The 14,722-nt window shown below is 49.6% G+C and overlaps 1 protein-coding gene across 1 annotated transcript; it reads left to right on the top strand.

Annotated features, from left to right (window-relative positions):
• Positions 1-5,189: 5,189 nt before the first annotated feature.
• On the top strand, positions 5,190-11,627 carry CRABP1 (cellular retinoic acid binding protein 1). The gene is made up of 4 exons (XM_083371666.1): positions 5,190-5,325; positions 5,986-6,164; positions 9,305-9,418; positions 10,928-11,627. The coding sequence occupies exons 1-4, from the start codon at positions 5,256-5,258 to the stop codon at positions 10,976-10,978; spliced, it is 414 nt and encodes a 137-aa protein (XP_083227792.1). The 5' UTR covers positions 5,190-5,255; the 3' UTR covers positions 10,979-11,627.
• Positions 11,628-14,722: the final 3,095 nt, after the last annotated feature.

The following is a 14,722-nucleotide window of genomic DNA, read 5'->3' as shown; positions in this document are numbered from 1 at the left end:
GACCCTGCAAGTCTTGCAAGCCGGGAATTTGCATTGCGGACCCAGGGCAGGAGCGTGCGGGCACACGCGGGGGTCTCCTGCTTGCACGCCCCTTGCGCTTTCCTGCATCTTGACTCATCCGAAGTCGGGTTTTTTTTTGGGGGGGGGGATTTTCCTGGCTGGAACCCCAGCCAAGCGACCCCATCTGGAAGGGGCAGCTTGCAAGATCTCGGAGCTCTCCCCCGCCCTGCTGAAAGAGAGGACCCCCTCCCCCCACCTTTGCACCCCACTATTAGGACCTCCTTCCTTCCTTCCTTCCTCGCGGCCAGGGGAGAAGGAGAGCAAGGATGGGCTCCTTTACTGCCCTAAGACGAGGACTTCCTGTAATCGTAGCTTTCTTGGCTTTTCAGGGGCTTCAGCTGCCCCCCTGGAGCGAGCCCAGCCCCTCTTCTTCTGCCCCCTCTTCTCTCCAGGAAAAAACCCTAACTGGGATTTGCACATCTGGATCCCTCCTGCCCCACATCTGTCTTCGGTTTCCATTCTTCTCGGCCTGAGTCAGCCTGGCAGATTCTTCCTGGGGTAAAATAGATGTCCTTTCCAAACTGCCTTTTGATATGCCTCATAAATCTGGTTGGGACCAGCTGGAGAAGAAGGAAATTTTTAAAAAAACAACATCATAAAGGCTTGGAGTTCCATTCTTCAGCAAATCTCACTGACAAAAGAAATAGAAGAGCAACCTATTAATGTTTGAATAAAATAAAGTATCCTTTTCCCCCCCCCCGCCCCCCATTAGCGTGCCAAGCTTCCTCAATTCACAAATCTTTGGTTGATTCATCCTTTGAGTTTAATTTGCCAGCCTCAGCATCCTCTGTGGATCCGAATTAAATAGCCCGCTTTCTTTGAGGTTAGATGGTGGGCATAGCTGTGGCAGAACCAAACATACATTTCTGATACACCGTGAGGTTATTTCTCACGTATTCTTCAGCAGGTTGACAATTTGGGACTGGAGCTGATGGCAGAAATCTTGGATTAAAAGATTGTGATAGCCATCAGGTCTTTCCTTTAACCGTTGCGATGTTCCAGTTGAGTTTCTTATTGAGCCTCGATTCTGACTTACGTGGCAAAAATCACCTTTTTATCACGTAATCTCTTTCAATGCATCAATGCAGCCTTATCAGCCTATTATTTTGACTGCTGTCAGATTATTCATCCAATTAAAAAAATAAATCTGGAGCCCCTTGAAGGGCAGCTAAATTTTGTCTCGCAGAACTGAACTGTCCAATTACATATTGAACCCTGAGGTTGATGCAAATATAATTTTGATAGGCTTTTAACCCGTCTTGAGTTAGTTGGAGGTTTTAAAGAAGCGTTCCTTTGTCCCTTGGGGAGAAGTCAAGATCTTTCCTAATGTGCAATAATTCAGATAATTGGCTGATGAGGTTTCTCATTAGGACAGGGAGATGGGCTAACCTTTCACGGACAAATCTCATTTAGGGAGCTGAGACAAAGAAGCTCATTTGGCATATGGAGCTGCTGTTTTATGGAAGATGAGAATGGCCAGCAGTCAACCAAAAGTGGCTTTTTTTTTAATCTGTTGGAGATGTGGAAAAAAGGCTCATTTGCAAACAGTTCGGTTCAGCTTTATTGTCCCAAAGGTGCTTTTTCCAAAGGGCAACTGGTTTTTTTTCCCTTGAAAACATTTCGCATCTCATCCGAGAAGCTTCTTCAGAGCTTCAAAGGAAGAAAAAAACAAGAACATCCAGTTGCCTTTTGCAAAAGCAGCTCTGGGACTATCGTGACCTGGATGACAGAATCTCCGTAGACATCCAGCTTTAATAATTATTTGCGTCCTATTATCTAAGCAGCAGATTAAAAAAACTTTGAGAAATTCTTGAGCTGCGATGCCAGCTATTGAAGCAATAAATGATGAATGTTTTGATTAAAACATTCTGTTTTGGATTTAAGAAAAAAAAAAGAGGTATCTTAGAGTGGATGCAGGCTTGTCTGCTCTCCCAGCTTCTTCTAACGCAGTGTTTCTAAATCTCAGGAAAATGGGTGGACTTCAACTCCTAGAATTCCTCCTGTCTGCAGTCTAATTAATTCAACTAAATCTCAAGTCAGCACCTCAGCTTCATCCTAGGCCAGGGGTCAGCAACCTCGGCTCTTTTATGACTCGTGGACTTCAACTCCCAGAATTCCTGAGCCAGCTATGCTGGCTCAGGAATTCTGGGAGTTGAAGTCCACGAGTCATAAAAGAGCCGAGGTTGCCAACCCCTGTCCTAGGCAGATCATCATCTGTGAACGCATCCAGTTAGCACTGCTATCCCTCCAGAGCTGCAGAGTTCTCCATTCTGGTCCAATAAGAGCAGGGAAAGCCAGAGAGAGTCACAAAAGTCAAGATGTCTGTTACCGCATGCTCAAAGCTCCACCTTTTTTTACATACATCACACGGGAAGGGGTGGGGCTTGGATCCCAGAGCTGGGAGAAGAACTCTGGATCAGATATGGATAATTGCCCTGGAGCCGATACGCTCAACAAGCCAATTCTTGCCAGGTTAGCAAGCCGTGGTTTCTCTGCATTAAACGTGCTCCATAACAAAGAGGGATTTGTGCACTGGGAGATGTCCATTCGGTCTGGTGGAACCATATTGGCAGTCACAAAGGTCCATACTGCCCGATCGGGGAGATAAATTTTAATAAATTGAAATAATTACAGTGCCCATAAAAACCAGACAGGGCTTCCGCTGTACCGGGGGCGGGGGGGGGGCTGTCATCTCGAACGTTTTGACCATTTGTGGTCAAAACAGACACTCCTGTTCGTTTTGCCATTGAGAACACGTACGGGTATCCCAAGACATTGGAAAGGGGAGGAAACACACCCCACCCCCTGAAGAAGTGGCTTTTGTTAGCATTTTTTTTACAAGGCCCATTTCTGGCTGCTGCTGCTCCGGGTGCCAAATGCAGCGACAACAGTGTCGTTTTAATGAGTGCCTCGTGCACAATGGGCAGCAGGGCAGAAGTGCCGAAACGCTGCTTCTTCGGTTGCATCCGTCAGATTACATTTCCCCGATTGTCAGGTCGTGGGGAGCCCCGCTGTCAATTTAATTTGGCAGCTAAATTTACGACCGCCTTCCTGCCTTCCAGATGGATAATTTATCTGTGTCACAGCCCGTTTATTACTTTCTCCTCCTGCCCCAACTCGTCCCTTTCTTGGCCAACACCTTCCTAATTCGCACCCCCTCCCGGTGATCTCTCCTGACTCCACCGTCCGTCGTCCTCGGTCAATAAACGCTGGGGGACCCTTGGAGAGCCATTAGGGAGGGATGATTGAGTGACCCGGCCCTTTTGTCTCGCAAGGCCTTGCCAAAAAAAGATGGATGAGATCCATCTGTAGGGAAGAAAGGAGGGCCGGCGGGAGGGGTGGGATGGGGTGCTGGGCACCCTGGTTCAGGTGAAATAAAAGAACTGCTGAAGACACACGCAGGGAGGCACAGACAAAGACACGCGGCTCTGGGCCTCCAGCACTGTAAGCCATCCGCTGTCACCCACGCGGGAGTTGGGCGGCGATATAAACTGGGTTAACAAATAAAATAAATAAAAAGCAGAGTCGGGTTTGGAAGCCATGGGGATGAATTTTATTTTCTTGAAAATGGCCTCTCGGTGGACACAGGTGGTTGGGGGTGAGGGCAGCTGGGTGGAGGAGAGGGGAAACCTTGGGGTGATTTTCCTTTCCTTCCCTTCCCTTCCCCTCCCGTCCTCTCCTCTCCTTTTCCCCTCTCCTTTCCTTCCCCTCCCCTCTCCTCTCTTCTTCCCTTCCCTCCCCTTCCCTTCCCTTCCCCTCCCCTCCCGTCCTCTCCTCTCCTTTCCTTTCCTTTCCCTTCCCCTCCACTCTGCTCCCCTCTCCTCTCTTCTTCCCTCCCCTCCCCTCCCCTCCTCTCCCTCCCCTCCCCTTTCCCCTTTCCAGGTCCGCAGTTTGTGGCAGGATGGCGGTGATGGTCAGTGTCCAGAGAACCAGCTCCGACCAGGGTCCTGCCCAAGGAACAGGAGCAAGCAGAGAAGAGAGAAACCGTTTCTCTTCTTGGTTCAGCATTCTCTGTTTTCTCTGAAACCTCCCGCCTTCCTGTGGCCCAGGTACAAGCGCAGTTTTGGCTCTCTTGGATGGAAAAATGGCCTGGCCATCAGAGCGAGGAAGGATGGGGGAAGACGAAACGTCAGGGCGCTGAAATGTACGATGGGCGGTTGCAAGAAGCGGGGAAGGTCTGGTGTTGCGAAAAGAAGGACTAGGGGGAACGTGATAGCAGCCTTCTAGTTTTTGAGGGGCCGCCACAAAGAAGAAGAGGGGGGTCAACCTATTCTCCAAAGCACCTAAAAGCTAATCAAGGAGAGAAGCAACCAGGAACTATGGACGCATTTCCTGACAGCAAGAACGATTAACCGGTGGAACGGCCTGCCTCCAGAAGTCGTGGGGGCTCCAACACTGGAGGTTTTTTAAGAAGAGCCTGGACGTCCGTTTGTCTGACATGGTAGAAGTTCTCCTGCTTGAGCATGAGGTTGGACTAGAAGACCTCCAAGGTCCCTTCCATCCCGGTTATTCTGTATTCTATATCCAGCCCCAAAGATCCTCCCTGGAATGGAGGGAGGGGAGACGGAGAGGCAGGGAAGCCCCACGTCCTTCTCTTCTCTCGCCCTTTGGAGACACCCCCCCCCCAAAAGCAGCATCCTTGCACCAGTCAGCGCTGGGCCTAGGGGGAAAGGGGAGCTTCTGCCCCTTCCCAATGTCATCGCCTCCTTCTCGGCCCATGAATCTTCCCGCTGCCTCCCAGCTGCAAAGCGAGGTGCCACGGGGGAGGGGGGGGAGAGCGCTGCAAGGAAAGGCCGGGAATCTCCTTTTGGGGCCTGGCGGGATGATGGGGTAGTAGGGGATGATGGGGTAGGGGATGATGGATGGGGACGGGGAGGGAGGGCACTGCTGGCGGGGCGCGTGGGTGGGTGATGGATGATGGGGGGGGGAGTGGGAGGCGTAGCTTGTGTGCCCCGAGCGGAGGGGGGGCAGATAGAAAAGAGGCAGATGGATGGATGGATGGATGGATGGATGGATGGATGGATGGGGGGCGGAGGAAGAGGGAGGGAGGAGGGAGGGAGGGGTAAAAGAGTCCCTTGGCCAGATCGCGGTGCGGGACAGACGGAGGCAGAGCTCCTGAGCCTCGCCTCGCCGCTGCCTCGCTCGCCTCTCGTCCCGTCCCGTCCCGTCCCGGATCTGCCTCGCCTCCGCCAGCCATGCCCAACTTCGCCGGCACCTGGAAGATGAAAAGCAGCGAGAATTTCGACGAACTCCTGAAAGTCCTGGGTAAGGCGCGGAAAGGGATGCTAGCCAGGAAGGGTCGGGTGTCATAAGGCTCTCCAAGGCGCTAGGCATCAAGACTGGCGGCTGGAGGGAAACCTCGCCAAGTCCCCCCACTCCCCGCAAGCCGTGTTGGCTTACTCACGAGTCAGCGGGGAGGGAGGGAAGGACGGAGGCAGCCACCCGGTTCTTCAGAGGAAGCGCGCTTGGAGCCGACGGGGGGGGGAGGAGGAGGAGGCGGCAGAAGCGGGTCCAAGGCGCGTGAGAACGGGGCCAGAGGTCTCTTCTGGAGGGACTCGGGGAATCCTCGCGGGCTGGGAGCGAGGGTGTCCCGGCTCGGAGCGCTGCTCTTCCCTGGAACTCCTACGCCCCCCCTCACTTCTCTATCCCGAAAAGGGGGATTTAGACGTGGAGGGGAACCCAGGCTCCTATGGCCAAGGGAGGGGCGCTTGCTCTCAAGTAAACCTGCTTAGTTCCCCCCCTTGCCATTTGGCTAGCTCTTGGGGTCCCAGGTCCCCCTGCCCACCCAAGGGCAGGGCTGGGTGGCTCTTCCACGAGGGAGCTGCTGGGAAATCAGACCCCTGGCTTAGGCCAGTCAATGCAAGCGCCGAAAGGATTCCTTACCCTGCCGCTTCGCCCCCCACCCCACCCCCAATGTCTCCCCAGGAGTGAATGCCATGCTGCGGAAAGTGGCCGTGGCCGCCGCCTCGAAGCCCCACGTGGAGATCCGCCAGGACGGGGACCAGTTCTACATCAAGACCTCCACCACCGTCCGGACCACCGAGATCAACTTCAAAGTGGGGGAGAGCTTTGATGAGGAGACGGTGGACGGGAGGAAATGCAGGGTAGGGCAACCCGCCAGGCTGCCTTCCTTTGAGGTTGGGAATTCGAGAGAGGCCGGGGGTGGTGGTCTTGGGGGCTTCTTCTTTCCAAGCTTGAACTTTGGGGTGGAAGATAACAGCAACCCAGAAGATGACAAACGTCCTGGGGATGAGTTTCCCCCTAAAGCACCGAGGCGTCCAACCTTGGCCGCTTTTAAGACTTGTGGAATGGCTGGGGAATCCTGGGAGTTGAAGTCCACAAGTCTTAAAAGTGGCCAAGGTCGGACACCCCTATCCTAAGCGGTCTCCGATCGAGATCTGTTCCATGGAGAACACCACAGGAGGGTTTGGCCGTTGTCCTCTTCTAGGAGAAGCTCTTGAAGTCAAGCTGGATAACTTGACCGCATGCCTCCCCTCCCAAAAAATGTGCTGGAAAGGCTGCGCCACGCAGAAACCCCTGGAAAAAGACCTGGTGGGGTGAGTTGACCCCATCTAGCCCCAGGCATCACATTGCGATGGTGTCTGACCCTAACCTGCTGCTGCCTCCTCAACTTTGGAGCTAGCAAGTTATCCATAATCCAGTGGAAAAACCGAGGGAGATTCCCAGCAGGCTAAGAAGGCAGATAAAAGTTTTCTCTGCGTTGTTTTCTTGTGCACCCTTAAACATAGATGCAGACACACACACACACCCATCCCCAATAGGGAAGACTGGGTGAATTTTGCTCTCCCCACAAGCCACCAACCAGGGGACTAATTTCTTGAAAAAACAGGTTTGCTATTCTTTGCGGGCAAACCGGAGCCACTAAACCTTTCTCGCTTCCTCATTGGGGATCTTCTAAAGAAACCAACTCACCTTTCATGAGCTGTGCTGGGATTCCCTGGACTGATGAATCAGGAATTTGCGCAGGGAAGCTTTGCTTTCCTGTCATAAAGCATCCAGGGACTCAGGAGGCTGGACTGCCCTGTCCAATGGCCTTGCTTTGGGATTTCTCCTCCGGCCTCATCCAACATGCCCGTCGTATCATATTTGTACTTCAGGAATTCCTTTCAGATTGGCAGTTTTCTGAATAACTGCCCAGCGTGGCAGTTGAAGAACATTTTTTTTAAAGCATGCAAGTTTGATTTGGCTTTGGGAAAGATTTTTAGGGATGTCTATTCCTGTTTATGGGGAAAGATCGGATCCTGAAGAATGTGTGTTCTTGAAGTTCTAAGAGATTGGACAGCCATCTGTCTGAAATGCTAGAACAGGGGTGTCAAACTCAATTTCATTGAGGGCCGCATCAGCATTGTGGTTGCCCTCAGGGGGCCGAGTGGGTATGGCCTGGGTGGGCGTGGCCTACTGGGTGGGCGTGGCCAGCTCTACATCGTTCGCATCAAGGGTGCCTATGGGGGCCTGGGCGGGAGTGGGACAGATCTGAGGGTCTCTGGCAGGAGGAGGGTCTCTGGGCCAGGGCCAAGGCAGTGGGGGCCGTTCTCTCACTGTTTCCAGGATGGCTTCGGGGGCCGCATGAAACCACTTCCCGGGCCGGATCTGGCCCCCGGGCCTTGTGTTTGACATGTCTGCGCTAGAGGGTCTCCTACCTGAGCAGGGGCTTGGACTAGAAGACCTCCAAGGTCCCTTCCAAGTCTGCTATTCTGTTATTCTGACCCTTGCTGTCACCAGGAATTCTCTCTGCCTCAGTGTGGACACCCAATCCCACCAAACCAATTGGTAGTGATCAGTGCTTTTTTTGTAAGAGAAAAAGGTGCCGGAACTCACACGTCATACAACCCGCCATGCCTACCCTACAAGGTTCCATCCAAAAAAGGTGCCGGAATTCCGTTCTGAGCATTCTATGACAAAAAAAGCCCTGGTAGTGATGATCCAGTGTTCCTTTTTGTCTGTGGTTTATTCACTGGGCAAGTCTCTAGAATCTTCTTGAGAAGATTTTGGAAGTGGTTGGTCCTTGTCTCCTTCCTCTTCCTAGGGTGAGACAGAGGCATTGGCTGAAGATCACTCAGCTGGGTTGGTGTTTTTTTTTTGCCTAAATTGGGACTAGAACTCACCATCTCCTAGTGTCTAGCCAGGAAGTGCCTCAATGACTGCACAAACTGGCTTCCTTCAGAAGCGATATCCCAGCAAATAACAGTTGTTGAGCTAAACAAGCAATAGGCTTTGCCCCCAGGTCTTCTGCTACCCTTTTGGAAGTAGAAGCCAATCTGCCTGCACTTCTTGGAAGCGGTTGGGGAAATGGAATGTTGAACTACAGCTGGCTGGGGAATTCTGGGAGTTGAAGTCCACCCCTCTTAAAAGTGGTCAGCGTTGAGAAACACTGCCTTAGAGTAACGGGCAGGGATAAGACTGAGAATGGGGTGCCCCACAGCCTGTCCGTTCATCAGCTTAAAGAGAAAGATCGTGGTTAAATTGAATTATTGGGGGTCATAGATGAAGACAGCGAATGGGCAAGGCGGAAACAAGAGAGTTAAACAAGGTGTGGCGTGCAAAAAACCCACAAGAGAAGTAAGTCATGTTCCTGGAAACTATCAGAAGAATTATACCCAGTTTCATGTGGGTTGTGGCTTGATCCGATGATCCATTCAATCAATCAAAATAAAACAAAAACCTTAATTGTCTTAAAGACGCCCGGAGCAGCAATTTTCCCAAACTCAAAATGGAACCACCAGCCAACACTTTGGCTGAAGGAATCCAACAGGGCAAACTTTTCTCTCTGGCTGGGCTTGTTTAATGAATCTGGTCTGATGCAATTTGGCATTAAATTCATTTTTAAAAAAATATTTAATGATAAAAGATGTTTCCCGGAGAAAAAGCAAGCATCAATTCTGGGAGGTCTGAAACTTCAGACGCAGAAACATCTGCCCAACTGCCAGATCTGACCAGTAGATTTTTTCTTTCTTTCTCAATTCTCCACAGTTTCAGCCTTAGGTCCCCCCCCCCCCCCGCTCCAGCCCTACCTGGAGGTTAGGCTATTCTGAGCTGCCCGTGAAGTTGAACCTGTGTGCTTCGCTGTGCCTCATATCTGCTTCAGGGATGGAAATTCACCCAATTCAACAATAATAAAGATGTTGAAAGGGTTACCGCCAGCAGTTTCTCCCTGTTGCTGGACTGCGACCATTATCCTAATATTTGACTTCCCACTCCCACGAAGCACCATCTTTTCTTGCAGAGTTTGGCCACTTGGGAGAACGAAAACAAGCTTTACTGCAAGCAAACGCTTCTGGATGGCCAGGGCCCCAAAACATACTGGACAAGAGAGCTGGTTGGAGAGGAGCTGATTCTGGTAAGTTTTGAGGAGGCCTGAACAACCCCCACTAAAAAAAGGGGGGGGAGAGAAGTAACCCCCCCTCCAAGCTTAAACTGGGTTGAAGGCAGCTGATAGCATGGCTGGGCATTTTGAGGGCTCCATTCTGTTATATTCAAGCCTGGAATTTGGCAACAAGGTTCAGCCAAGGATAAGAATTAAAGAGACTGCATTCTCGCATTTACCCCATTTTTTTTTAAAAAAAGAAAAAGGTGCTTTGGAAGTGAAAGGTGTCAGCCTCTAATCCCCCTCCTCTCCCCCCCCCCCCCGTTAAGTCTGATCCACCGGGAGAAAATTGCAACTGAGATTTCAACCTCCATCTGAATATTTTAAACGATTTTCCATAAGAGAAGAGCCTCCATCACCTGTCAGTATGAAAGTCCGTTTTGTCCTCCTCCTCCTCCTTTCTCTAGAACACACACACACACCACACACACGTCACAGTGGGATGCAGACCAATGAACCTTCTCCCAAACTGAGTGCTGCAGGTGAAAACCCTCAAAACATCAAATCTGAAAGTCCTGACAGGTCTTTGATCTAGAGCGCTGCCAACATTCCCCCCCCTTAAGGCATCTCTTGGGGCCCAACATAGCTTGAATCCTGCATCTGCATGTTCTGGGGAAGCATCCGGAAACCAACCCTGAGCAGTCGAGGTAAGTCCTCAGCTTACCATCACAGCTGAGCCCAAAATCCCTGTCGCTAATTGAGACAGTTGTGAGTTTTGCCCCATTCGATGACCTCTCTTGCCACGGTGGGCAAGGGAACCACTGCAGCTGTTCCAGTTAGTGACAGGGTTGCTCAAGCGAATCTGCTTTCCCCATTGACTTCGCTTCTCACAAGGTCACAAAAGGGGATCACCTGACTCCAGGATGTTGCCAGCGTCGTAAATAGGAAACCAAGTGGCCCAGCATCTGAATTTGGACCAGGTGACCATGGGGATGCTCCAACGGTCATGCGAAAAATGGTCCTAAGCCACTTTTTTCCCAGTGCTGCTGAAACTTGGAATGGTCGCTAAATGAACAGGGGGAAGTTGAGGACTATCTGTACATGAAAATTGAAGGTGTCCAGACTTGGCAAAATCTTGGCAGGTGTTCTGGAGGCCTTCAGGTTCTTGCTACATTCCAGCAACCCAAGAGCTCAGCTCTCCTCAAGACCAGGTGCAAAAAGAGCCCAAGGTGCTTTTTCAGGAGGCAACCGGACTTTCGCTTCTCTTTGAGGACGTTTTGCTTCTTATCCAAGAAGCTTCTTCAGTTCTGACTGGATGGATGGTGGGGAATAGAAGGGAGTTTCTTTAAGAGACTTTTGAACCAAGGTGAAAGGCCTCCAAGCGGCTGAACAACTTCTCCCCCAGGCTGGTGCCTTCTGCAGAGGTTGGTTTTCTAGTCTCAGCCGGCAAAGTGCTCCCCAACCGCGGTGGTCTTCTCCACGAAAGACGGTCAGAAAGTCTCCCCCCCCCCGTTTCAGGTTCTCCTTCTCTTCTCTTTGCAGACCTTTGGGGCCGATGACGTCGTGTGCACGAGGATTTACACGCGAGAGTGAAAAAAGGCCAATCTCCCTCTTGCAGGAGAAGTGGAGGATCAACAGCAGATGTTTGGAAAAGTCCTGCAGAGTAAACATCCTTGCGTGTTGTTTTAACGGGCTGGTTCCGGCATGATGGTACATGTCAGTCTCAAATCCCAGCTCGCCAGCCCTAACTCGTATCCCCCCCCCCGTTTTGCTTAGATTGCGGATCCAGGTCCCTGTAGAATTTGCGTGTGTGCGTGCGTGTTTGCGGGTACAAAAAAAAAATTAATCCTTTCATTTTCTCCGCTGCTCACTGGTATTTATATAGCTTCACATTTGTATGATCCGAGCAGTGATTAAAATCCCTTGGTTCTTGTTCAGCACGCTTCGCAAACCGATGTTTCTTTTACATATAAAAGCACACCCAGACAAGTAAAACAACACAATGGGAGGTGTAGAAACTCCAAACCCACACTTTTACTACAACAGGTGTCTTACCTGGTTGTTTTAGCCTTTTTTTATTTAAAAAAAATAGCTTTCCCAACCAGCAGCAATTGCATGGTGCTGTGTTTTGCACAAAGCTGCTTTCTGTTTAAACTTAAGGAATTTGTTGCTGTAGTGGAAATCAGTCCCCATAGACAAGGGTTGTTGTTCTCTGCCCACATCACAGTCAACTACCTAATTATGGCCTCTAAAGTTGGAGAGTATTTCAGGTCAAGCCACAAAACCCAGGGTTGTCGTTTTGGTTATACCTTTCCCATCCCAAATCATGCCCTTCCGTGTGTTTTTCAGAGGACTGTACTAGTTCTGCCCCCAGATTTAACTTCTGTAAACGAGGAAGTAGAACTTCAATCCAGAAAGAATAATTGGAAGAGAATATTTGTAGCTCAGGGTTCAACTGTAGGGTCCTTGCTGCTCTTGGTTGTTTTCTTGTGGACATTTCAATACCCAGCTAGGTAACATCATCAGTGCTAGAAGGGAGCAGGCCTCCCCCAAGCACTGATGGTGTTACCTACTTTGGAAATGGAACATCTGCAAGAAAAGCTTAGAGAATACCAAGGACCCAAAAGAATCATCTGTGCAGAAATAGTCTTTTTTTTTTAAAAAAATATCCCATTTATATCCCGCCCTTCTCCGAAGTCTCAGGGCGGCTTACAATCTAAAGCACAATGTGCTTAGCAATAGCCTTCATTCTATGTATATGCCTGCTTATTAGGGTTTTCGCCTCCCCCCCCAAGCGGCATTATTACAAAGTCAGCTTAATTGCCCCCAACAATCTGGCTCCTCATTTCACCTACCTCGGAAGGATGGAAGGCTGAGTCAACCTTGAGCCTGGTGGGACTCGAACCTGCACTAACTGCAGGCAGCTGGTGTTACTTAAGGAGGCATTAGCCCACTGCTCCACCAAGGCTCTTTTATACAAAGAGTCCCTGAATACAGAAAATCAGCAACTTAAGGAAACATTTATCCTAACTTTCCATGCTCTTGTGGCATTTCCTTAAGGTGCAAATGTAAAGGATTCCTCTTTTCCAGTTTGAGAACCAGACTTGGCTGAGAGCAACAGATGAGAATCACACTCTGGAAAATCAGAGGCCATAACAAAAAGCTGCCTTCGATCTAATCAATGCCATTATTTCTCCCCCCCCCCCCATTATCTGCTTCCATCACGTAGACGTTTTCAAGTTGGGAACTATTTTAGGAACTTGTGCTGGGCCAAGGATTTTAGGGCAGCACGGGCCCCGCAGATCCTGTGCCTCTTTTAAGACATTTGCATGGGGAAAAAAAAGACATTTCTTCAACAATTTAATTTTTATGGAAACTATCCACGGCCAAGCTCTTTTGAATCAGAAGTTCCCAAAGCTCTCTCTTGGCCACAGAACGAAAGCTCAGCGAATGTTTTCCTTTTAATGTTTTTTTTTAAAGCTAGCCTTCATACAGAAATGAGGGTGCAGCTCCCCTAATTGTGTGACATTTCCTCATTAGGACAACCAACTGCTTCATCTGCCTTCAACCCCAATCCTTAATGAAAAGGGAAGCCCTCCGTGGCTAATTTGGAACACCACGACGTGGCACATGTTCACAACCGAAGCAGTGGCCTGTTAAATTAAGTCTGAATTCATTCAGGCCGCGTTAATTTTATGGATACTTTGAACTAAGCAATTATATTTTGTGTGTGTGTGTGTGTTCATCCCAAGCTTGCCATTCAGAAGCTGACCTAATTAGAGACAAGGACCCTGGGCCAGATTTTGTATGACTGTTTCACATGCTCAAAAGAAAATATAAAAACAAAAACTGCCAGGCCAGTATTTAAGGAAAACAACAACAACAATCGGCGGAGGGATCTGGAAAATATTTCCAAATGGACTCAACTATCAACAAAGAGGGGGGAAAAAGTCTCTGATCAAAAGGTGAACAAAACAATATTGCTCTTGGATTCGCATCGCATCTGGTGCACACGAGTCAGCGCAGAGTTCATTGGATGAACTCTCGATCGACATTTGGTGCACACACACCCTGCAGGCAAGTCCACTCGGTCCTTATTAAACTCCTTGCAAATGATGAGCTAAACCAAGAGAAAATGGAGAATTTGTCATCTCAATGTGTCTGAACCTGAAGTCCATTGACAGGCATTCTCAAATGCCCTTTAACAGAATTGGAAGGGACCTTGGGGGTCTTTTAGTCCAACCCCCAGCTCAGGCAGGAGACCCTATACTTTCAGACAAAGGGTTGTCCAGTCTCTTCTTAAAAACCTCCAGTGTTGGAGCACCCACAACTTCTGGAGGCAAGCTGTTCCACTGGTTTAATTGTTCTCTCTGTTAGGAAATTTCTTAGTTCCTGGTTACTTCTCTCTTTGATTAGTTTCCATCTGTTGCTTCTCGTCCTGCCTTCTGGAGCTTCGGAGAATAGGTGAAATCTCCCCCTCTTCTTTGTGGCAGCTCCTCAAAAACTGGAAGGCTGCTATCATGTCACACACCCCCCCCCCCAGGCCTTCTTTTCTTTAGACTAGACATACTCAATTCCTTTAAAAACCTAAATGCCCTCATCCGGTTTAGATATCTTATCCACACTCCCTATGAATAACCTTTATGGCACATCCCCAAATTGGTCAACTGCTCCCGTGTTGGGAGCATAAAACAAATGAAGCCACGGATCTGCAGGTATTCTGCAAATGAAGGGCTACACGCCAACAGAAGAGAATGTTTGAAGCTTGGGTTGTGCTGGGTGTGTGTGTGTGTGCGGTCCTCGGTGCTCTCTGACCCTGGTTGTTTGCTTGCAGACATTTCAGGACCCAACTAGGCATCATCAGTGCCTGACGATCAGTATCAACAGCACCCCACCACAGAAGTATTATCTAGCATCTGCAACCAAGCTCAGATTTGCTATGCCGTGAGTGTGGCTGCATATAACTATTTAGACAGCTACCCCAGCATTATAAAAAAACAGGCAGGATGCCAGAAAAATTCCTTGCCTGTTTTACATTTGTGAGATCTAAGGAAGGAATGCTGGAGAATCCCTCAGCTGGGTCAGGGAAGTAAAATATCAGGGACAAGCTGCAGGACCTTGGATAGCTCCCAGAAGAGCAAAGGAAAACCATTTGGGACCCTTTTCTTGGGCTGGTTCTCCTTCCTTTACGACAGGACTCTCCAAGCGTGGCAACTTTACGACTTGTGGAGTTCAATTCCCAGAATTCTATGCTGGCTGAGGAATTCTGGGAATTGAACTCCATAAGTTGTAAAGTTGCCAAGGTTGGAGACCCCTGCTTTATGAGATAAGGACAGT

This window comes from Vipera ursinii, assembly GCF_947247035.1.
Source record: "Vipera ursinii genome assembly, chromosome: 11".
In the NCBI taxonomy this organism is placed as follows: Eukaryota; Metazoa; Chordata; class Lepidosauria; order Squamata; family Viperidae; genus Vipera; species Vipera ursinii.
This window is presented reverse-complemented; position numbering and strand designations above follow the sequence as displayed.

Excerpts from the sequence above, each read along its gene's own strand:
- CRABP1 (XM_083371666.1), top strand. The coding sequence starts at position 5,256 with ATGCCCAACTTCGCCGGCACCTGGAAGATGAAAAGCAGCGAGAATTTC. Across the intron at positions 5,326-5,985 it reads CGAACTCCTGAAAGTCCTGG|GAGTGAATGCCATGCTGCGG; the intron begins GTAAGGCGCGGA and ends ATGTCTCCCCAG. Across the intron at positions 6,165-9,304 it reads TGGACGGGAGGAAATGCAGG|AGTTTGGCCACTTGGGAGAA; the intron begins GTAGGGCAACCC and ends CTTTTCTTGCAG.